Source organism: Argentina anserina, chromosome 2, assembly GCF_933775445.1.
Source record: "Argentina anserina chromosome 2, drPotAnse1.1, whole genome shotgun sequence".
NCBI classification, from domain to species: Eukaryota; Viridiplantae; Streptophyta; class Magnoliopsida; order Rosales; family Rosaceae; genus Argentina; species Argentina anserina.
Window position 1 is genome coordinate 26,907,465 of NC_065873.1, and position 23,312 is coordinate 26,930,776.

Genomic DNA, 23,312 nt, shown 5'->3' on the forward strand with positions numbered 1-23,312 from the left:
CGGGATTGTAAACACAAACCCGGTAAGCTTATAGCTCGTATGAGTTAAAATCAAAATATAATTCGCATATCAAAATATACGAAAGATCACAAAACAACAAATATAAATGCCCTCATGAGTAAATGGACAGCTCATTTGGTTGTCCCAAAGAATATGAAATGAAACGCTCATGAGAAAATTAAGTAACCCTTCTGGTTACCCAATGCATTTATAATACGGGTACCAAGAACGCTGGTACACATCTGTTACCCCTCTCGTAATACACCGCTGATATTGGATAGCCACCCGCTACCCAACATCCAAAACAATCTGAGTACCCATGAGCAGATAACCACCTGTTACCTCACATGCAGTACTAAGCTGATATTGGGTAACCACCCGCTACCCAACATCCAAAACAATCTAAGTACTCATGAGTAGATAACCACCCGTTACCTCACATGAAGTACTATGGCTGACAGACTAGAGCTCTAACTGTATCGTAACTTTCGCCCGGCCAAAGTTAAAAATCACGTACAATAATCTCACATCATATTGTACCAAAAATCACGTCCGAAGACAAATCAACATTTTAACAATCTCAATGTTAAAATCACGTACAATAATCTCACATCATATTGTACCAAAAATCATGTCCGAAGACAAATCAACATTTTAACAATCTCAATGTTAAAATCACGTACAATAATCTCACATCATATTGTACAAATCAAAATCACATGCTCGATATTTAAATCTCGTCATCGAAATGACATAAATCACGATAAAATCATAACAGTATATTATATAGCAAACTATATATATATGTACATATTTACCATTTATACAATATATATATAATCCATTATATCATATACATTTCATATTTCATAAACGTGTCCGAAGACAAAAACTCGTCCGAAGACAAAACATTTTAACAAACTCATGTTAAAATCACGTACAATAATCACACCTCATATTGTACAAAAATCAAATCACATGCTCAATATTTAATTCTCGTCATTCGAAATGACCAATTCCAATGAATTCATAACAGTATATAATATAGCAAACTATATATATATATATATATATACTTATTACCATTTATACGATATATATGTAATCCACTATATTGTATACGTGTCGTAATTCAATCTTAAAAACTCTTGCAAAATCTTGAATCACCGCAAGGGTAGATTCATAAATAAGTGAGATTTTTACTCACCTTATCGACTCGAGCATAATTCCACAATTCCTGATGATAATTCATTTCCTCGATTTAATGATCACCTTAAAAAGATAAGAAAAGAATTTAGAATCGTTTCGTAAACCTTTAAATGCCGAAACAGTAATAATCGGTTACTGTTCAGCAATTTTCGGTTTTACGAAGTTACTGTTCACTGTTACTATTCACGGTTACTGTACAAATACAAAATTAATACGTATTTCTGTACGTATAAATATTATGTACGTAATTCTGTACGTATAAATTTATGTACGTATTTCTGTATGTATAAATATTAATACGTATTTCTGTACGTATAAATATTATATACGTATTTCTGTACGTATAAATATTAATACGTATTTCTGTACGTATAAATATTAATACGTATTCCTGTACGTATACGTACTATTTAAAGGTAAATACAATCTCAGTAAATAAAATTTACTAATTACCTTTTACAAATTACTTTTTACATTTACTGAAAGTAATTTATATTTACATTTACCGAATGTAAAATTTAATTACATTTTACCGTACGTAAATAAAATTTACATTTACATTTACCGTTACACAGTAAATTACCAAAATACCCTTTCTGTCAAAACTATTCACACCGCCGCAGGTGGCGGCGCGTGGGGCACACGCGCCACCCGCCGGCAGGCGGCGCGTGGGGCTCACTCGCCGTGCCCAGGGACGGCGCGTAGCACGCCACCGCCGCCCCATTTCTCTCCCCTTTTCTCTCCTCTTCCTCTCTCCGGTCCTAGGCCGCCTCCTACTCCTCCCAAACTCCTCCACGCGCCGCCTCTAGGCGGCGGTAACCCTCCTTCCACCTCTCTCTCCGATCTCCACCAACAACCTCCCAATTCATCCAAAAACATCACAAAAACATCACAACCATGAATCAAATGCCTCCTTACCTAGATCGGAGTCCAAAACCGTCGGAAACTCTTGAATCGGTGAAGAGCTTCGTGCTCCCTCTTCGTTGTGGCTCCTTGGCGGCGGACAGAGGCACGGCGTGCCAGAGGTGGTAGCAGGGGACGGCGGTGAGGTTCAGCAGCCGTCTGTGAGGAGAGGGAGGGTGCGAGGAAGAGAGAGAGAGAGAGAGAGAGAGAGAGAGAGAGAGAGAGAGAGAGAGAGTGTTTCGGGTCGAGAGGGAGAGGGAGATGGGAGTGAGCTCGGGTTCGAGAGAGAGAGAGTACTGAGGGAGGCGGGTGAGAGTGAAATGAAAGGGTTTCCAATTATGGGAACCCTAACTGATAACATTTCCTTTTATACCCCCTCCCAAAATCGGAAACTAACTTTCGTCGTTAATAACTTTTACGTACGTCATCTGATTAGAACGCGTCACATATCCACGAACTCGTATCGACAAGCTCTACAACTTTCGTGAAGAAAGTTTTTGAAACTGAGCGACGGAATAAAAGTCGATATAATCATTCGGAAACGTAACGTTTCCTTATTAAACGTTCTCGGAACGTTTCCGTTTCCGTTTCGTACGGTTCGCAAACAAACAATTTCATTATAATTGAATTTCGTAACTTCATAGAATTCAATTCAATTCAATAATGTTCTAAAAATCTTGGGTTATTACAACAACAATCCAAATATGCAATCCCTCACCTCAATCGAAGTTTTGAACCGTCAGACTCGCCGGGAAAGCTCAATGAAGTCGTCGTGGGGTCTCGGATTCGAGGGGAAGTGGTTGACACCGCTGCAGCAAAAATCGAACGTCTCCTCCAGTGAAATCATGTCGAGGGGTGAGGGAGAAGCTTGCCAACATGCCTCCTATCTTGCGCGGTGCCCGCGACATCGAGATCGACGGGGCCGAAGCTATATGTCGTCGTCGCTTCTTGTTCCCCGCCTATGGTGGGTCGCTGCTACCACCGGTCGACGTATCTTGGCCGTGCGGTCTCATTGCCACCGGCGGTGTCAAGCACGGTGGCCAGTGGAGGGAGATCGCCGGCAGAGAGATGGAGAGGGGAAGGGATCGGGGAGAGAGAGTGAGTGCAGAGAGAGAAAGGGAAAAGGGGAGGCGGAAGCGAAGAGAGAGAATGGGTTTTCTGAAATGGAAACCCTAAACACAAAATATCCTATTTATACTCGTTTTCAAAATCGGAAACTAACTTCCGATATTAATAACTTCCACATCCGACGTCCGATTAGAACGCGTCACATACTCACGAATTCGTTTCGACGAGCTCTACAACTTTCATGAAGAAAGTTTTCGCAACCGAGAATGGAATAAAAGTCGATATATACGTTGCGGTAACGTTACGTTTTTAATTAAACGATCCGAGAACGTTTCCGTTTTCGTTTCGAAATGTCGCAAACCTCCAATTGTCGTCTTGAATTAATTTCACAAGTTTAACACTTTGAAAATACTCGACATTTAGTTTCTAAAAATTCGGGTTATTACAACACGCCCTGCTCATCAGTGGAATTTCTGTTCCTGTAATCTCCACAGTACTATATTGTAATCTACGTAAATTTCCTTTGCATGTAGTTAATCAAAAGAGGGGAAGAAACAAATTAAAGGTTTTTTTTTAGAGTCAATTGGCGTGCGTATACAACAATTTCATACTTTTACAAACAACTCATGATTCTATATTGATACAAATTTTAAGCTGAATTTTATTTATGCATACTACAGGGTATAACAAATCATTTATGAGGTTCATTGGTGATTAGTGTTTACATATAAATTAAGATAATTATTGCTTGCTTGCAAACTGTCCTTTATTTATTTAAATGTGACAATATATACACTGAAATAATATCCCAGCCTAGCCTGGTTTTATTTGAATGCAAAGAATTAAAAGAATGTTCAAGTATGTTGGATAGTTTTTCTCCAACCTTGAACTACAAGAAACTGTTAATTACTTAAACAGTTACTGCAAATGAAAGAATACAGAACAAACTATGTTTCAGTACTATTATATACGTATAGCGCGCGGCAGCTGCGGCATTCAGAATATCAATACGAGTTCGACTTGAGCATGGCACATTTTCCGTGGGGCGACCTTGCAAGGCGAAGCCCTCTTTCTTCAGATAGTAGTGTTGCAAACCTGCAAATTAATAGTACGTCAAAACCTTCTGTTAATATAATACGAAAATAATATCATAGATATTGGACAAACGACGAACATATATATGTTGATAACAAATTAAATGTGCTTCCGATCCATAGTTATACCTTATAAGAGCCTCTTCATTGGTCTCATGATTAGACGCCTCAAATCTACCATTCTCCAAATTAACCCTAGACACTGGTTTCTTCAATAGGCCTTCTCCAACTTCTATGAGAGCGTTCAAATTTTTCTTTGTGGCTACATCCAAAGAAGATACTTGTCCAGTTAGCGTGTCATCCTGCGTTTTCATATAAGAATATTAATTCTTCGTCAAATCTCACGATTAATACATGGCTATCTAGCTAGAAGAATAAAATATATTACATGATAATGAGTATACGAACCTGAATTCGAAGATAATTTTTCTCTGAGTGAAGAGCTTGGAAAACTACAGAAAGGTGCAGATCGACCATATCGGTACTTGCATGACTGAAAACGTTGATAATAGGGGTGGAACCACCACTGGTTAACCAGTTCAAGATACCCCATTTAGATGCGCTCGGCGCATTGTACTTCAATTCAATTTTTGGTGAGCCGGCTCCTAATGATATAACCAAGAACCTTCCATAGTCCATGGGTTTGATAGGGAAAAAGTCCGAGCTGCCCTTGATTATCTCCTTAGTAACTTCACCAATAGCAACCAGAGTCTGAAATAAAAGCAACATGCGTTCAGGGTTATAGTTAAATTTCATGATTATCAATCTTGGATCGATATATCGGACTAAAATTAAGTATGTACTAGAAGTACATACTTACCGGATTATTTGCAGCCACACCACCATCTATAAGGTTAAATTCTCTAATTACTTTCCCTCCTGCGTCCACAGTTTCGAAATAATGAGCTGGAAGATAAGTTGGTGCTGCCGAGGTCGCTATGCTTATGTCAGATAGCAAAGCATCCATGGATGGCTTTTTTTTTACCTGAGTTTTAATTACACCAATAAAAGCATGCATATATGTTAGAATTACTTGCTCCGGCGCGCTGTAAGTAGATTACTAATATTAGACAGATGATATATATTCAAGACCAAAAAAAAAAGACAGATGATATATATATATATATATATATTTATCTGCACCTCAAAGCTGGAGAAGATTGCCGGCTGGAGATTCTTTATATCAAACGTAGGAATAACAACATTAGTCATTGTCTGGTGCAGTTTCTTGTCACCTAGTTTTTCCCTTATCAATCTGTGTAGATACTTCCCGTCGTATTTCGGGCCTACTAGAGATTTGATGATGTTCATAACACCAGGAAAGAACCACCATCTGTTGAGGGTTTAAGATTGAAACTCAGAGTTAGTTCACAACTTCATTAACTTGAAAGCATCAATGCATAGTAAATGACTATAGCTAGCTAGGTTTAGACCAAAGTACGTATAACGTAATAATATGCAAGCATTACGTACGCCGGCTGGGGAAACATTTTGGGGCTATCATTAAGGTAGAAATCCTTTATATCTTTAGCAGCAAATAACGGTCGGTTATTCTCATCTGGGGCTGTAAGCATGGCAGTCAGAAGACCTCCAGTGCTTGTCCCTGAAATGACATCAAAGTAGTCGGCGAGTCTTACATCTTCCCCATCCAGCTTCTGCAAAATGATCGATGACTTTATTACTAGATTGATTGTAAGACATATTAATCAAAGGAAATTTGGTACTAACGTACATATATAAGAGTAATAAGACGGCTACTGGACATTACAAAGAAATTTGCAATATTTTTATATTTAATTTGTCCTACGTGACGCAGCTTATGCATCCTGATCAAAATGTTAGATTCATTGGTTGATCAACCTAGAAATTCACGAGGCAGAACTTTTGATCATCGTACTTGACATGTATGCAATAGAACTCAACTGATACATTCGCACGTACTGTGAGACAATGGCATTATTCCTAGCATTACTTAGATCGGGCATGCATGTACGTGGCAGAAAACGAATGCGATAACTACTTAACGAGCAAATTCTAGTGTATAAACTTAGGTTGGTACAAAATTGATCTAGAGTTCATTTAGTACCTGAAGCTCAGATTCAAGAAAAGCAAGGATGGTTCCAGGGATAAGCCCTCTTATTCCACCTCCATCAATGCTTAAAACAGTGATTAGGTTTCCATAAGTTGGTGGCTGTAGTGGGATGCTTTTGGTTCTTTCCATCAGACTGATTTGAATCCAAGCTGCTGCTGTATATATGAGAGAGTAATGGAAAAAGAGATTGTACGTTGAACTGATGAACTTTATGAGAAGAGGCTTAGAGGAATATAGTTCGAGTTCCTTGGTGAATTCCTATTTGAGAGATCAAGTATGATATTTATAGAGCCCTAATTGAACTCATATTCTCAACCATGCAATGAAGTCATTGAATCAAGTTGCCCCCAAAGTGTTTGAATCTCTGAATTGTCAATCGATAAACGCGATTCAAAGTTGTTGACCCGGTTTTGATTCTTGGATATATAGGGTTCAAGTTGGACCGCATGCACGTATAATTATATATTAGGAAGTTTATATCTCGTTCCTTCTTTGCTACAGCATGATATACACTGTTCCCCTACATTGTGGAACACATATGCGTTCGTGAGAACTGCAGAATAGTAGGTGAGACTCTGTTAGAATTGTAGGTAAGACTGATCGATCAGCTGAAGCATCGATCGAAGGCTGGCATGCGCAAGGAGAAGACAACTGAGTTAGGCATAATCTCTTTTCTTAAGACTGCTGCCTTATTAATCTGAAGTAAATCCTTTACCTAGACGCCAATGGTTTCAAGTTATCTTTTTCTAGCAAACATACAGTGATGCAATAATGGTGAGATTGATGATGCACTGATTCAATGAGATCATAAGAAATCAGGTTTATGCGGAATAATCAAGTTCGATTCATATAAGGCGGCGAGGTTTTGTGATCAACGATGGCGAAAAGAGGATTGGAAAGATCCAATGTTAAGGATAACTTGACAAAGTGATTGATCAAACATAAATGTAACGACCCCAAAATTTCGAGTATAAAAACTCAAAAATTCAAAATCGTTATGTAATAACCCGAATTTTTAGAAACTAAATGTCGAGTATTTTTTTTAAGTGTTAAACTTGTGAAATTAATTCAAGACGACAATTGGAGATTTGCGACATTTCAAAACAAAAACGGAAACGTTCTCGGATCGTTTAATTAGAAAACGTAACGTTACCGCAACGTATAGATCGACTTTTATTCCGTCGCTCGGTTGCAAAAACTTCCTTCACGAAAGTCGTAGAGCTCATCGATACGAATTCGTGGACACGTCATGCGTTCGAATCGGACATCGGATGCAAAAGTTATTAACGTCGGAAGTTCGTTTCCGATTTTGGAAATAGTATAAAAGGAATGAAATGAGATTAAAAATCAGATTTTTCTAAAAATCAGCTCGGGTTACTGTTCACCCGAGCTCGGGTTACTGTTCACCCGAGCTCGGGTTACTGTTCACCCGACCCAAAAAAAAAAACTTCTCCGGTCGATTTCTCCACCATCCGACGTCGCCTCGTGTCGTGCCACCTATCAAACTGACGGGCTCGACGAGCTCCATGTTTTGGGCTATGCCTTGCACTCCGGCGACAACCACACACGGTGTAGCAACTGCCGGAAGTTACTGTTGTGGCGGCGCCGCCTCTTCCGGCCACCATGGCTCGAGATTCTTGGGGGGTTTTGCTTGTCTCAGTCCCAGCAACATTCCCACAAAAGGAATCGAGCCAAATCGAAGTGTAAGTACCCGAATCAAAATTTCAATTTCTAGGGTTTGTGAATAGTGCGAATATATGTTCTTCGGTGTTTGGACTGTTTAGGCTCGGATTTAGAACTTTGTGTCAATTAGGAAGTTGTTGGAAATGTTGTTTAGGTTGTGGTGATGAAATTTGGTGATGATTGGTGGCGGTCGGTGAACAGTAACGACGCATGAATAGTGACTGTGAATATTACTGGTGAATAGTACAATCGCATGAATAGTGTTCTGTAACAGTAACTGTGAATAGTAAACTGTAACAGTAATTTGAACAGTGACATGGTGAACAGTAACTGTGAACAGTGTTTTGATAAAACAGTACATGTGAACAGTGGTTTAGTAAAAACAGTGATTAGTAAACATGAACAGTGTTCCGTGAACAATGTTTTATGAACAACATTTAGCTGTGCTGAACTCGTCACCTGATATTTTAAGTATCATTTTCTAAGCATTTATCGTGCTATTAGGTGACTGACGAAACGAGTGAGGAAATTACTTTCAGGGTCGTGGAAGTTGCACGCAGGAAAGAAGGTGAGTAAAATCTCACTTATTTACGAATCTACCCTTGCGGTGATTCCAAGATTTTTGCAAGAGTTTTTAATATTAAATTACGACACGTATACAATATAGTGGATTACGTATATATCGTATAAATGGTAATAAGTACATATATATATAGTTTGCTATATTATATACTGTTATGAATTCGTTGGAATTGGTCATTTCGAATGACGAGAATTAAATGTTGAGCATGTGATGTGATTTTTGTACAATATGAGGTGTGATTATTGTACATGGTTTTAACATGAGTTTGTTAAAATGTTTTGTCTTCGGACGTGTTTATGAAATATGACATGTATACGATATAATGGATTATATATATATTGTATAAATGGTAAATATGTACATATATATATAGTTTGCTATATAATATACTGTTATGATTTTATCGTGATTTATGTCATTTCGATGACGAGATTTAAATATCGAGCATGTGATTTTGATTTGTACAATATGATGTGAGATTATTGTACGTGATTTTAACATTGAGTTTGTTAAAATGTTGATTTGTCTTCGGACATGATTTTTGGTACAATATGATGTGAGATTATTGTACGTGATTTCAACATTGAGATTGTTAAAATGTTGATTTGTCTTCGGACATGATTTTTGGTACAATATGATGTGAGATTATTGTACGTGATTTTTAACATTGAGATTGTTAAAATGTTGATTTGTCTTCGGACGTGATTGGTACAATATGATGTGAGATTATTGTACGTGTTTGGCAAGTCGGAACCTAGCCTTTGGCCGGGCGAAAGTTACGATACAGTTAGAGCTCTAGTCTGTCTGCCTTAGTACTACATGTGAGGTAACGGGTGGTTATCTGCTCATGGGTACTCAGATTGTTTTGGATGTTGGGTAGCGGGTGGCTATCCAATATCGACGGTGTATTACGAGAGGGGTAACAGATGTGTACCAGCGTTCTTGGTACCCGTATTATAAATGCATTTGGGTAACCAGAAGGGTTACTTAATTTCTCATGAGCGCTTCTTTTCACATTTCTTTGGGACAACCAGATGGGCCGTCCATTGACTCATGAGTGCATTTATATTTGTTTGATTTGTGGATTTTCGTATATATTGATATGCGAGTTATATATGTTCATTTTACTCATACGAGCTGTAAAGCTTACCGGGTTTGTGTTTACAATCCCGGTGCACCAATTCGATGGTGTAGTGGATAACTCTGCAGGTGTGGATTAGTGGGAATTGACGTACCGCTAAGTGGACTTGAAGTTATTTATCTCCAGCTGGTGTGAGGATTTTGTGTGACTATCTTGTGAGTTTGTTGTGAGGATTACGCAATTCCATTGTTATAATATTGAATTATAATTTGGGTTGTAATAATCGGTTTGACTGAGTTGTATTTTGAACTCAGAGATGATCCAACGCCACCAACGGCGCGTGTCACGCCACCGCCACCCCAAATCTCTCCCCTTCCCTCCTCCGCCCTTCCCACAGCCTCACATCGCCTTTAGACCACCCCATGCACTCCCACGCGCCATCCATGGCGGCGGAAATCTCCTCTCTTTCCTTCTCTGTTCTCCCACTCCGATCTACCTCAGAACCTCTCCAAACATCCACAAATTCACCAACAAGCAATTCAACAATTGAATTAACTAAATCCTTACCCAAAACACGGTTTGAAATCGTTGAAGCTCGTTGGTAGGATTGGACCGACTGTGCCCGGTTCCTGTGAGTCACGCCGAAGCTTCACGGCGTCGCTGGAGTCCGTGCCTTGCTCGGAGGGAGGTCGCGTCGTGGTTGTGAGGCCGCTGATGCCGGTGGTGAGGAGCACGGCGCACGGAGGGCGGCGATTCGTTGGTGAGCCGAGAGGATGAGAGAGTTTTCGGGAGAGAAAATAAAAGAATCGGGGAGGGTGAGGGCGTCGACCTTGGGGTCGACTGCAGGGGTGGTGCGACCCGTCTATATGAGGAGGAAGATCGGTGGCGAGCCGTGAGGGAGAGGGAGAAAGCTCGAGAAGAGAGAGTCAGGAGGGAGAGCTCGAGAAGAGAGAGCCGAGAGGGAGAGAGAGAAGGGAGGCGGAAGTGAAAGAGAGAGAGGGGTTTCCACAAATGGAAACCCTACAACAGAAAAGTTCTTTATATACTCGTTTCCAAATCGAAAACTAACTTTCGACGTTAATAACTTCTACATACATCGTCCGATTAGAACGCGTCACATACCCACGAACTCGTATCAACGAGCCCTACAACTTTCGTGAAGGAAGATTTCGCAACCGAGCAACGGGATAAAAGTCGATATATTCGTTCGGAAACATAACATTTTTCGAATTAAACGTTTCCAAGAACGTAACCATTACTCATTTCATAATGTCGTAACAATTCACCTTCAATCTAATTAAATTTTACAATCTTTATAGAATTCCAAACAACTCAAATCTTGTTTGAAATTTAGGGTTATTACAATAAAAGTACAAGAACTTGTACGAAACTAAGGTTGATGGTCTACCGTACCATTCGATTAATTTGCCTCTGAACTCTAACCTGCAGTAATGATGACGGAGATGTATGATTCAGGAATTGATCATAGTTTAATAGAATCTCATGATTGTCACGTGTTTCTCCTTTTTCCCGATTTTATGTTGAATATGTCATCGATTTGTTACCGTAAACTTCAAATACACTATAATCATTTTGGATATCATCAAAAATCATCTTCAGTTTGCAGATGATAAACTGAAATTGACCGTGATGGATTATGTAAGATAATGATCAACTCATAAAGCTCACCTGCAACAACATTAATGAGTATTGAAAACAGACAATGCCAAGGTTTGATCAAGAATATAATCCTCCAGCTAGATCATCCTTGATTCTTATCACTGAGTAATATATCGATTTTTAATCCTTCTGTTATATATATATATATATATATAGTGCCAAACTATTCTTTTGCCATCAAACTCTCAATTGATAATTTGGTATACGTACATTCAAGCTTTTGTCTTTGTCATAATTTGCTGATTACTTCACGATATAAACGGGTTTATTTATTGTTTAAAATCTTGCCCTCACAAGAACTTAATATCGTAAACTCTAGCTTCAATCAAACTTACCTTCATGTTCATTATCAAAATAAGAACCCTGGGCAGTTTTTGGAGCTCATGTATAAAATACGTACATATAACGATATATAATTAATCATTATTTTTATCAATCAATTCTTTAGTCAAAGACGCAAACTATATATATAATCTATCGATCAAGGTTCAGATAATCATCCTAGCTCCATGTTTTAGGAAGGGATTTCGATAAGACACGAAAAAAGGTCGGAAGCGTGTATAGGACATATGCGTGTATAGGACATATGCGTGTATAGGACATGAGTCGATCTATAAGGAACTTATACAACACACTTTTTCAGAAAATAATACATTAGGAGTTGCATAGAGAGTAGATTTAGTATTGTATGTACGAAATTTTTCTTTAAATACTGTACAATCTATTCTTAATTATATATGCTAGAAAGCTGCATAAATATCCTGTGACATCCATCATAAGCTTATTCCAAATGATAGAATAATACATGCATAAACATGAAGAAGTACGTACGTACGCACGTACGGTACCTAGTCGTTGATACATGTTCGTCAGTTAGATTTAGTGACCACAACATCCTTCTTATATATTCTCTGTCAAGTGATAAAGGCATTTGAATTGGCAGCACCGATGAATTTTCTTTATGACCATGACTTCTTCCATTACTTGCGATTTCTACAGATCGATTTTACAAAATTATACCAATTTTAACTCAAGATTCCCATTAATTTACTACGGTAAACTAGGTTAAGTGAAGCGCTTGTTGAACAAGAAAGAGTACTTTGAGAGAGATTATTGAGAAATGATGACTTCTTGAGAACACATACTATTGAACGATGGAGGCAATCGATATCACAGTTCGTTCATTAAAACAAATCAATCCCTACGTGTCCAGCAAATAATTAACTGAGGATATATCAATTAATTTTCGCAGCTATATGCCTGTATATTGCAGAGCTGGTTTTCCATATATGCTTTCCTACATATATCACTACCAGAAAAAAGTCTAAAACGACGAACTATTTTCGTCGGCTAAGAGCCCACTTTCCTCGTATGATCACCACAACGACGGATATTTCGTCGTTTAAGGTTCGTCGTTTAGGGACCGTGGCTTAAGTACCAAAACGACAAAAGTTAAGCCTTCGTCGTTTAGCTCATTACGTATCCGACGGAGTGTGATTGGTCGTTATCATCTAAGACGACGAACATTTATCACTCTTAAGCGAGGAAATTATCGTCGGTAAACCTTAACGACGAAATCAATTTCGTCGTATGAGTATTAAAGCAACGTAACATTAAAGCAACGTAATATCTATCTGCAACTGTCTCAAAATCTCCTACATATTGTAATAACCCTAAATTTCAAATACATTATTTGAATTAATTTGAGTTATATAAAGACATGAATTTCAGTTTAAATGATTATGATTGTTTGCAAACGTTACGAAAGGGAAACGGAAACGTTCCGAGAACGTTATTAAGAAAACGTTACGTTTCCGAACGAATTTATCGACTTTTATTTCGTCGCCCGGTTGTGAAAACTTCCTTCACGAAAGTTGTAGAGTGCATCGATACGAGTTCGTGGATATGTGACGCGTTTTAATCGGACGACGTACGTAAAAGTTATTCACGTCGGAAGTTAGTTTCCGATTTGGAAACTAGTATAAAAAGGAATTTTTTTTAACTAGGGTTTCCATAACTGGAAACCCCTCAGTTTCTCTCCGCCTCCCTCATTTCTCCTCTCCCTCGAAACCTCTCTCTCTTCCCTCGAACTCTCTCCCTCCGAACCTCCTCAACACCGGCGATCTCAACCTTCAGGCTGCCGTGGTCATCACCGCCTGGCCCAAGAGCACTGTGTAACGACCCTAAAATTTCGAGCCTAAAAACTCAAAATTTCAAAGTCGTTAGAACACCAAAAACAATCTCACTGAAAATGAAATCATTTTAATGTCACAGCGGATCACCTCTGAGTTTAAAACATAACTCAGTCAAGCCGATTATTACAAACCAAATGATAATTCAACATATAACAAATGGAATTGTATAATCCTCACAACAACCTCACAAATAAAATCACAACAAATCTCACACACAATGCGCGCTGGAACCTCACCACAACTGAATGCAATCGACTTCGAGTCTTCGGAGTCGTCACCCGATCACCACTACTCAGCACCTGTGGAAGTATCCCCTACACCATTGATATTGGTGCACCGGGATTGCAACACAAACCCGGTAAGCTTTACAGCTCGTATGAGTAAAATATAAAGGTAACTCTCGTCTCATAAAAGAGACAACACCACATCAACACAGTATAATGAAAATCAAGAGAAAACGAGCAACCCATCTGGTTACTCTAATACTTTCACAAAATGGTATCTAATGAGCGCTGGTACACATCCGTTACCCCTCACTTAGTATACCGCTGATGTTGGGTAACCACCCGCCACCCAACATCCACAACAAGCTGAGTACCCATGATCAGATAACCACCCGTTACCCTCATGCAGTACTATGGCAGACAGACTAGAGCTCTAACTGTATCGTAACTTTCGCCCGGCCAAAGGCTAGGTTCCGACTTGCCTCACATGTACAATAATCTCACATCATATTGTACCACACATCACGTCCGAAGACAAATCACAATATTTCACATTTTCCGTGATAAAATCACATGTACAATAATCTCACATCATATTGTACCACACATCACGTCCGAAGACAAATCACAATATTTCACATTTTCCGTGATAAAATCACATGTACAATAATCTCACATCATATTGTACCACACATCACGTCCGAAGACAAATCACAATATTTCACATTTTCCGTGATAAAATCATGTACAATAATCACTCATCATATTGTACGTTTTAAAACTTTCACAATATATCCACAATAAAAATCATAACAGTATATTATATAGCAAACTATATATATTCGTATTTATTTACCATTTATACAATATATACATAGTCCACTATATCATATACATGTCATATTTCATAAACACCTGAAAAATTACGTACGATAATCTCACATCATATCGTACCATTAAAATCACACATGCACAATTTTTCTGTCACCGAAATGACTATTTTTAATGAATTAATAACAGTATGTAATTTAATGAACTATATATATATATATATTTATTACCATTATACTATATATACGTAGTCCACTAAGTTATATACATGTTGTAATTCATTAAATAAACACACTTCCAAAAATGTTGAATCACCGCGAGGGTAGATTCGTAAATCAGTGAGATTTTACTCACCTTATTGACTTGAGCGTAATTCCACAATTCGCGATGCTAATTCCTTTCCTCGATTTAACGATCACCTTAAAAGAATAAGAAAAGAATTTAGAATCGTTTCGTAAACCTTTAAATGCCAAAACAGTAATATACGGTTACTGTTCAGCAATTTTGGTTTATACGAAGTTACTGTTCACTACTCAATTAATACGTATTTCTGTACGTATAAATATTATATACGTATTTCTGTACGTATATATATTAAATACGTATTACTGTACGTATAAATATTAATACGTATTTCTGTACGTATAAATATTAAATACGTATTACTGTACGTATAAATATTAATTACGTATTTCTGTACGTATAAATATTAATACGTATTTCTGTACGTATAAATATTAATACGTATTTCTGTACGTATAAATATTAATACGTATTTCTGTACGTATACGTACGATTTAATGTAAATACAAATTCAGTAAATAAAATTTACTAAATTACCCTTTTTACAATTTACTTTTTACATTTACCGAAAGTAAATTATAATTACATTTACCGTAGGTAAAACTTAATTACATTTACCATACGTAAATAAAATTTACATTTACATTTACCGTTACACAGTAAATTACCAAAATACCCTTTCAGTCGAAACTATTTACTCCGCCTCACACGGCGGCGCGTGTGGCACACGCGCCACCTCCGGCCGGCAGCGCGTGGGGCCCACGCGCCGAGCCCAAAACCGGCGCGTGTGGCGCCACCACCACCCCAAAACCGTCCTCCTTTCTCCCCTCTTCCTCCCTCCGCTCCTAAGCAGCCCCTACACCACCCCACGCCTCCCCACGCGCCGCCTAAGGCGGCGGTATTCCTAAAATTCCTCCTCCTCCGATTCTCACTCCACAATCATTCTAAACTATCCCAAATTCAACAAATTTCAATCCACAATCACACACCAACAACAATCACTTCCATACTTACCTAGATCGTATAGTGGGGCTCTTGGAACTCGTCGGAGATGGATGGATCGTCGGTGGAGCTCGATCCTTCAAGGGTGACTTGCCTCGGCTCGAGTTGCATAGTGGTAGCTCATCTACGGCGTCGGAGGGAAGAGAGAGGTGTGGATCGTGTGCTTGCGTCGGCGGAGGGCTGCTCGAACGGCGGAGAACTGGAACCTGTTGTTGCTGGGCTCGGTGTGGTTCGATGATCTTCGCGGCGACGCTGGAGCTTGTGCCATGATCGGTGGGACGTCGCGTCGAGCTGCTGAGTGCCATGGAGCCGGCGGTGAGGAACACCTCCCTCGGATGAGGGAGATCGAAGGTCGAAGCCGAGGGAGGGGAAGAGCTCGGGTGAGAGGGGGAAAGAACGAGAGAGAAGAGAGAGAAAGTGAGAGGGAGGCGGAGAGAAACTGAGGGTTTCCAAAAGTGGAAACCCTAATCACAAAACATTCTATTTATACTCGTTTCCAAATCGGAAACTAACTTCCGACGTTAATAACTTTTACATCCGACGTCCGATTCGAACGTGTCACATGTCCACGCACTCGTATCGACGAGCTCTACAACTTTCGTGAAGGAAGTTTTCGCAACCGATCGACGGAATAAAAGTCGATATAAACGTTACGGAAATGTAACGTTTTTCAATTTAAACGTTCCGAGAACGTTTCCGTTTCTCGTTTACTAACGTCGCAACCAAATACGTTCATTCTAATAAAATTCGAAATTTTATAGAATTCCAAATCAAACTAACATTGTTTAAAATTTAGGGTTATCACAATCTACCCCCCTTAAAGGAATTTCGTCCCGAAATTCAAACTCACTTAACAAACAACTGTGGATATCTGGTCATCATGTCTGACTCTAGCTCCCAAGATGCATCACTCTCATCATGGTGACTCCACAATACCTTGACTAGCTCCACGTCTTTCCTCCGAAGCTCCTTTGTAGACCTATCCAAAATACGAACCGGTTCGACAACAAATGTAGCATTTTCCTTCACCTCAATGGTGTTATGATCAATCACATGTGACTCATCTGGTACATACTTCCTCAGCATGGAAATGTGGAAGACGTTGTGTACACCTGACATGCTAGTAGGCAAGGCTAGTCGATAAGCTAGTTCGCCCACCTTCTCAAGTATTTCAAAGGGTCCAACGTACCTCGGAGCCAACTTTCCCTTCTTGCCAAATCTCACTACACCTCTCATAGGCGAAACCTTCAAGAACACATGGTCACCGATCTCAACTCCACATGTCTCCTCTTCAGGTCTGCATAGCTCTTCTGTCTACTCTAAGCGGTCCAGATTCTATCTCGAATAATCGAGATCTTCTCCGTGGTTCCTTGAACCACCTCTGGGCCCATCAGTGCCTCATCACCAACTTCGGCCCATCAGATCAGAGGTCGACATGGCCTACCATAAAGTGCCTCATAGGGTACCATGCCGATGCTGGAATGGTAACTGTCGTGCATGATACCCACCCAAGTACCCTATTTGTATCGGCAACACGATAAGGAAATCTTAACTCATCGAGTTCACCACCACCACCACAGAATCACCACCTTGGACTAAGAATTACTCTCAAACAGTTCACCAGAGAATTGACTAATATACGCAAAAGGTTGTAGAAAATTCTACCACCACCACAAGGGAGAGATGCATCACGCATTCTACCCCTCTCATCAAAACTTACCGTCGAGAATTAATTTCAGCTTCTTGCTTCCCTGAGTGGTGTGCCACAATTTACAAGTCAGACCAAGGTGGTATTTATCCCACAACGGTGAAACATGAAAATTAAGCGAATTTACAGCGCAAAATCCTACAAGACCGCGACCGAGATATACTTTACCCCCTGGTTCATACATGCCTCCAATTCATGACATACGGTCCCACACCAACGCCCCAGTGGCATCATCTAACATATTGATTTCCCCCACCGTCGTAGTACTAAAAAGTTCTGCAATTAATTCAACAACAGAAGCTGGTTATTGGGTCTATTGTCTCCTCCAAAATCAACCCAAAATGGTTGCTACACCACCACTCTAAACAGTTGTTTCTTTACTTTCATTAAGAACTTTCATGGCCGACACATTCGGCCAACATAACTTCTCTGCGAACAGTAATATAATTGATTACTCTTTATCGTAGAATTATCCCCTGTTGAACACTTCAGTCAACTTCACCTTATCCAACAATAAAAATCTGATGCATAGAAGGAAGAAGGGCATCTAAGTCTTCCCATACTAACACCACTTGCACTTGAAAAGAAAATTTAGTCCCCAACCATTTCTTTACCAGTTAGACGGTATTTGTCACGACCAAATCGTTAAAACATCATTAAGCTAAGGTCATCTCATACCTTAACTTCGATAGAGTCACTTCACCGCCATTGCGTCTCATTTGGACCTGTGGCATTGTGAAGTTCCAATCCCCAACACCAAAATATTTAAATCCTGAAAGATCGGCATTCTCAATTAAATGCTCATCTAGCAAAATAATTAATTCATATCGCCACATTGAGATTTCTCCATCACCTTATATTTCTCGCTTAGCCAAGAACAATGCGTAACATCAATTGTCTATAGTCGAACCCAAAACAAGTTTGGAATGTCACGTCGACAAAAAGTGAATCTCAATTCAATAATTGTATTACCACTTTATGGACGTATCATACGCCCTACCACTCTGTTACCAATAGCGTTAGAGATGCTAGTCACGAAAATTTTCGTTAACCACCTCCAACCTATGGTCTCCACATCTCTAGATTAGTTGCATAACTAAAATCTAGTCCTCAACATTTAAACACTGAACATCCCTCAACATAGGGTCAACGCTCTCCATCAAGTCTCCTTGACAGTTCTCTGTCCTGATAGGAAACTATATACTCAAACATGTTAGCATTCCAGTATCTGGATCGCATGTCAAACTCAGAGAGTATTGTAGCCTCTCTAAACTGATCACGCCAGTCATTAAGTCTTTGAATTCATTTGTCCCATCCATACGGCGTCTTCGTTATAGGTGCTACAACACTGTATCTCCGGAAACGTCTCACTTTACTCAGACATCACAACGATGTTTGTGATAGCTACTTCAGATCCCCATACTCAACATATGCTATGACTCAAACTCTCATGGCATTATCCGACTCGAGTCAGAGATACGAAACTCTGGTTTCCTGAGTCTACGAAAGAACCCACCATGTCAAAACAATCAATCACCGCGTATTACAGCCTCAACCAATCGATTCCTCAGATCACCTTATCACCGAGTACTGCGGCCTCAACCAATCGATCCCTCAGATCACATCACAGTGTGGTCCGGAATCAGTATCAAGTAAGCAGAGAACTCTTTACTTCCGATCATAAGAGGACAAGCCGTTCATTGTCTCCAATTTCGAGGAACACTCCAAAAGTGAAGTGACACATAAAGAGTTTCCCATAGGCGTAGGAATCAATCCTAACCCCTCCACTGCCAACTATCAATAAATGAATGTGGCTATCATCCTCTTCTCTAACTCAGAGTACTCAATCATCACCAAGTAAGTCCCAATACTCCGATCCAATGGTCCGCTACCATATGATCCAAGCGTCATGAAATGACAGCACTAGCAGCTCACTCATGTCTGTGATCAACCTCAACACACGACTATCGTCTCTAATGATAGCAACAAGATCAACTTGTCTTTCCAGTGGAGCAGCCTCCTAATAAAGGTTCTGTACATTGCGGACTCGGCCTGCAGCCCTAACTCGGCCTCGACCTCTCGTCCGTCCTCGGCCCTGTCCACGGCCATTTTCCAAATTCATCACCATTCAACAATTAACACTCAGTCATACATGTGAAGTCTCGAATTCGACAAAATAGATCCAACCAATATCAATCATGAAGTTTCAGAAGAAGGTGAATCATCGGAGTATCGTCACAATACTCTCTACAGGACCAAACCATAAGGTATGGCTCCTAACACTCTCGCGTACCCGACAACATATCTATACCGAGGAGCATGTGATGGGAGCCCGCCTGCAGTCGGATCATCGCTCCTGGATGGTATTGATAATCGCCAAATACGCACTTAGGCTCTGATACCAACTGTAACGACCCTAAAATTTCGAGCCTAAAAACTCAAAATTTCAAAGTCGTTAGAACACCAAAAACAATCTCACTGAAAATGAAATCATTTTAATGTCACAGCGGATCACCTCTGAGTTTAAAACATAACTCAGTCAAGCCGATTATTACAAACCAAATGATAATTCAACATATAACAAATGGAATTGTATAATCCTCACAACAACCTCACAAATAAAATCACAACAAATCTCACACACAATGCGCGCTGGAACCTCACCACAACTGAATGCAATCGACTTCGAGTCTTCGGAGTCGTCACCCGATCACCACTACTCAGCACCTGTGGAAGTATCCCCTACACCATTGATATTGGTGCACCGGGATTGCAACACAAACCCGGTAAGCTTTACAGCTCGTATGAGTAAAATATAAAGGTAACTCTCGTCTCATAAAAGAGACAACACCACATCAACACAGTATAATGAAAATCAAGAGAAAACGAGCAACCCATCTGGTTACTCTAATACTTTCACAAAATGGTATCTAATGAGCGCTGGTACACATCCGTTACCCCTCACTTAGTATACCGCTGATGTTGGGTAACCACCCGCCACCCAACATCCACAACAAGCTGAGTACCCATGATCAGATAACCACCCGTTACCCTCATGCAGTACTATGGCAGACAGACTAGAGCTCTAACTGTATCGTAACTTTCGCCCGGCCAAAGGCTAGGTTCCGACTTGCCTCACATGTACAATAATCTCACATCATATTGTACCACACATCACGTCCGAAGACAAATCACAATATTTCACATTTTCCGTGATAAAATCACATGTACAATAATCTCACATCATATTGTACCACACATCACGTCCGAAGACAAATCACAATATTTCACATTTTCCGTGATAAAATCACATGTACAATAATCTCACATCATATTGTACCACACATCACGTCCGAAGACAAATCACAATATTTCACATTTTCCGTGATAAAATCATGTACAATAATCACTCATCATATTGTACGTTTTAAAACTTTCACAATATATCCACAATAAAAATCATAACAGTATATTATATAGCAAACTATATATATTCGTATTTATTTACCATTTATACAATATATACATAGTCCACTATATCATATACATGTCATATTTCATAAACACCTGAAAAATTACGTACGATAATCTCACATCATATCGTACCATTAAAATCACACATGCACAATTTTTCTGTCACCGAAATGACTATTTTTAATGAATTAATAACAGTATGTAATTTAATGAACTATATATATATATATATTTATTACCATTATACTATATATACGTAGTCCACTAAGTTATATACATGTTGTAATTCATTAAATAAACACACTTCCAAAAATGTTGAATCACCGCGAGGGTAGATTCGTAAATCAGTGAGATTTTACTCACCTTATTGACTTGAGCGTAATTCCACAATTCGCGATGCTAATTCCTTTCCTCGATTTAACGATCACCTTAAAAGAATAAGAAAAGAATTTAGAATCGTTTCGTAAACCTTTAAATGCCAAAACAGTAATATACGGTTACTGTTCAGCAATTTTGGTTTATACGAAGTTACTGTTCACTACTCAATTAATACGTATTTCTGTACGTATAAATATTATATACGTATTTCTGTACGTATATATATTAAATACGTATTACTGTACGTATAAATATTAATACGTATTTCTGTACGTATAAATATTAAATACGTATTACTGTACGTATAAATATTAATTACGTATTTCTGTACGTATAAATATTAATACGTATTTCTGTACGTATAAATATTAATACGTATTTCTGTACGTATAAATATTAATACGTATTTCTGTACGTATACGTACGATTTAATGTAAATACAAATTCAGTAAATAAAATTTACTAAATTACCCTTTTTACAATTTACTTTTTACATTTACCGAAAGTAAATTATAATTACATTTACCGTAGGTAAAACTTAATTACATTTACCATACGTAAATAAAATTTACATTTACATTTACCGTTACACAGTAAATTACCAAAATACCCTTTCAGTCGAAACTATTTACTCCGCCTCACACGGCGGCGCGTGTGGCACACGCGCCACCTCCGGCCGGCAGCGCGTGGGGCCCACGCGCCGAGCCCAAAACCGGCGCGTGTGGCGCCACCACCACCCCAAAACCGTCCTCCTTTCTCCCCTCTTCCTCCCTCCGCTCCTAAGCAGCCCCTACACCACCCCACGCCTCCCCACGCGCCGCCTAAGGCGGCGGTATTCCTAAAATTCCTCCTCCTCCGATTCTCACTCCACAATCATTCTAAACTATCCCAAATTCAACAAATTTCAATCCACAATCACACACCAACAACAATCACTTCCATACTTACCTAGATCGTATAGTGGGGCTCTTGGAACTCGTCGGAGATGGATGGATCGTCGGTGGAGCTCGATCCTTCAAGGGTGACTTGCCTCGGCTCGAGTTGCATAGTGGTAGCTCATCTACGGCGTCGGAGGGAAGAGAGAGGTGTGGATCGTGTGCTTGCGTCGGCGGAGGGCTGCTCGAACGGCGGAGAACTGGAACCTGTTGTTGCTGGGCTCGGTGTGGTTCGATGATCTTCGCGGCGACGCTGGAGCTTGTGCCATGATCGGTGGGACGTCGCGTCGAGCTGCTGAGTGCCATGGAGCCGGCGGTGAGGAACACCTCCCTCGGATGAGGGAGATCGAAGGTCGAAGCCGAGGGAGGGGAAGAGCTCGGGTGAGAGGGGGAAAGAACGAGAGAGAAGAGAGAGAAAGTGAGAGGGAGGCGGAGAGAAACTGAGGGTTTCCAAAAGTGGAAACCCTAATCACAAAACATTCTATTTATACTCGTTTCCAAATCGGAAACTAACTTCCGACGTTAATAACTTTTACATCCGACGTCCGATTCGAACGTGTCACATGTCCACGCACTCGTATCGACGAGCTCTACAACTTTCGTGAAGGAAGTTTTCGCAACCGATCGACGGAATAAAAGTCGATATAAACGTTACGGAAATGTAACGTTTTTCAATTTAAACGTTCCGAGAACGTTTCCGTTTCTCGTTTACTAACGTCGCAACCAAATACGTTCATTCTAATAAAATTCGAAATTTTATAGAATTCCAAATCAAACTAACATTGTTTAAAATTTAGGGTTATCACACACTGCACGACCCTCCTCTACGAACCCCAAGATCGTCGCAGCACCTCGTGGCGTCGTGAGTC

The 23,312-nt window shown here is 39.6% G+C and overlaps 1 protein-coding gene and 3 long non-coding RNA genes across 4 annotated transcripts; 1 reads left to right on the top strand and 3 right to left on the bottom strand.

Annotated features, from left to right (window-relative positions):
• Window positions 1–4,148: 4,148 nt before the first annotated feature.
• LOC126782284 (patatin-like protein 2) lies at window positions 4,149–6,592 on the bottom strand. Its single transcript, XM_050507499.1, has 7 exons — window positions 6,361–6,592; window positions 5,748–5,929; window positions 5,418–5,607; window positions 5,095–5,259; window positions 4,683–4,985; window positions 4,404–4,576; window positions 4,149–4,275 (listed from the first exon to the last, which is right to left on the bottom strand). Exons 1-7 carry the CDS (start codon window positions 6,493–6,495, stop codon window positions 4,185–4,187), a joined length of 1,239 nt encoding a protein of 412 aa, XP_050363456.1. The 5' UTR covers window positions 6,496–6,592; the 3' UTR covers window positions 4,149–4,184.
• Window positions 6,593–7,947: 1,355 nt separating this feature from the next.
• On the top strand, window positions 7,948–9,869 carry LOC126782285 (uncharacterized). Its single transcript, XR_007670749.1, has 3 exons — window positions 7,948–8,069; window positions 8,554–8,617; window positions 9,827–9,869. It is a non-coding gene; the product is annotated as an uncharacterized LOC126782285 (long non-coding RNA).
• Window positions 9,870–13,620: 3,751 nt separating this feature from the next.
• Window positions 13,621–16,394, bottom strand: LOC126783796 (uncharacterized). Its single transcript, XR_007670895.1, has 3 exons — window positions 15,961–16,394; window positions 14,998–15,062; window positions 13,621–13,902 (listed from the first exon to the last, which is right to left on the bottom strand). It is a non-coding gene; the product is annotated as an uncharacterized LOC126783796 (long non-coding RNA).
• Window positions 16,395–19,526: 3,132 nt separating this feature from the next.
• Window positions 19,527–22,908, bottom strand: LOC126783797 (uncharacterized). The gene is made up of 3 exons (XR_007670896.1): window positions 22,457–22,908; window positions 21,494–21,558; window positions 19,527–20,398 (listed from the first exon to the last, which is right to left on the bottom strand). It is a non-coding gene; the product is annotated as an uncharacterized LOC126783797 (long non-coding RNA).
• Between the last annotated feature and the right edge of the window lie 404 nt (window positions 22,909–23,312).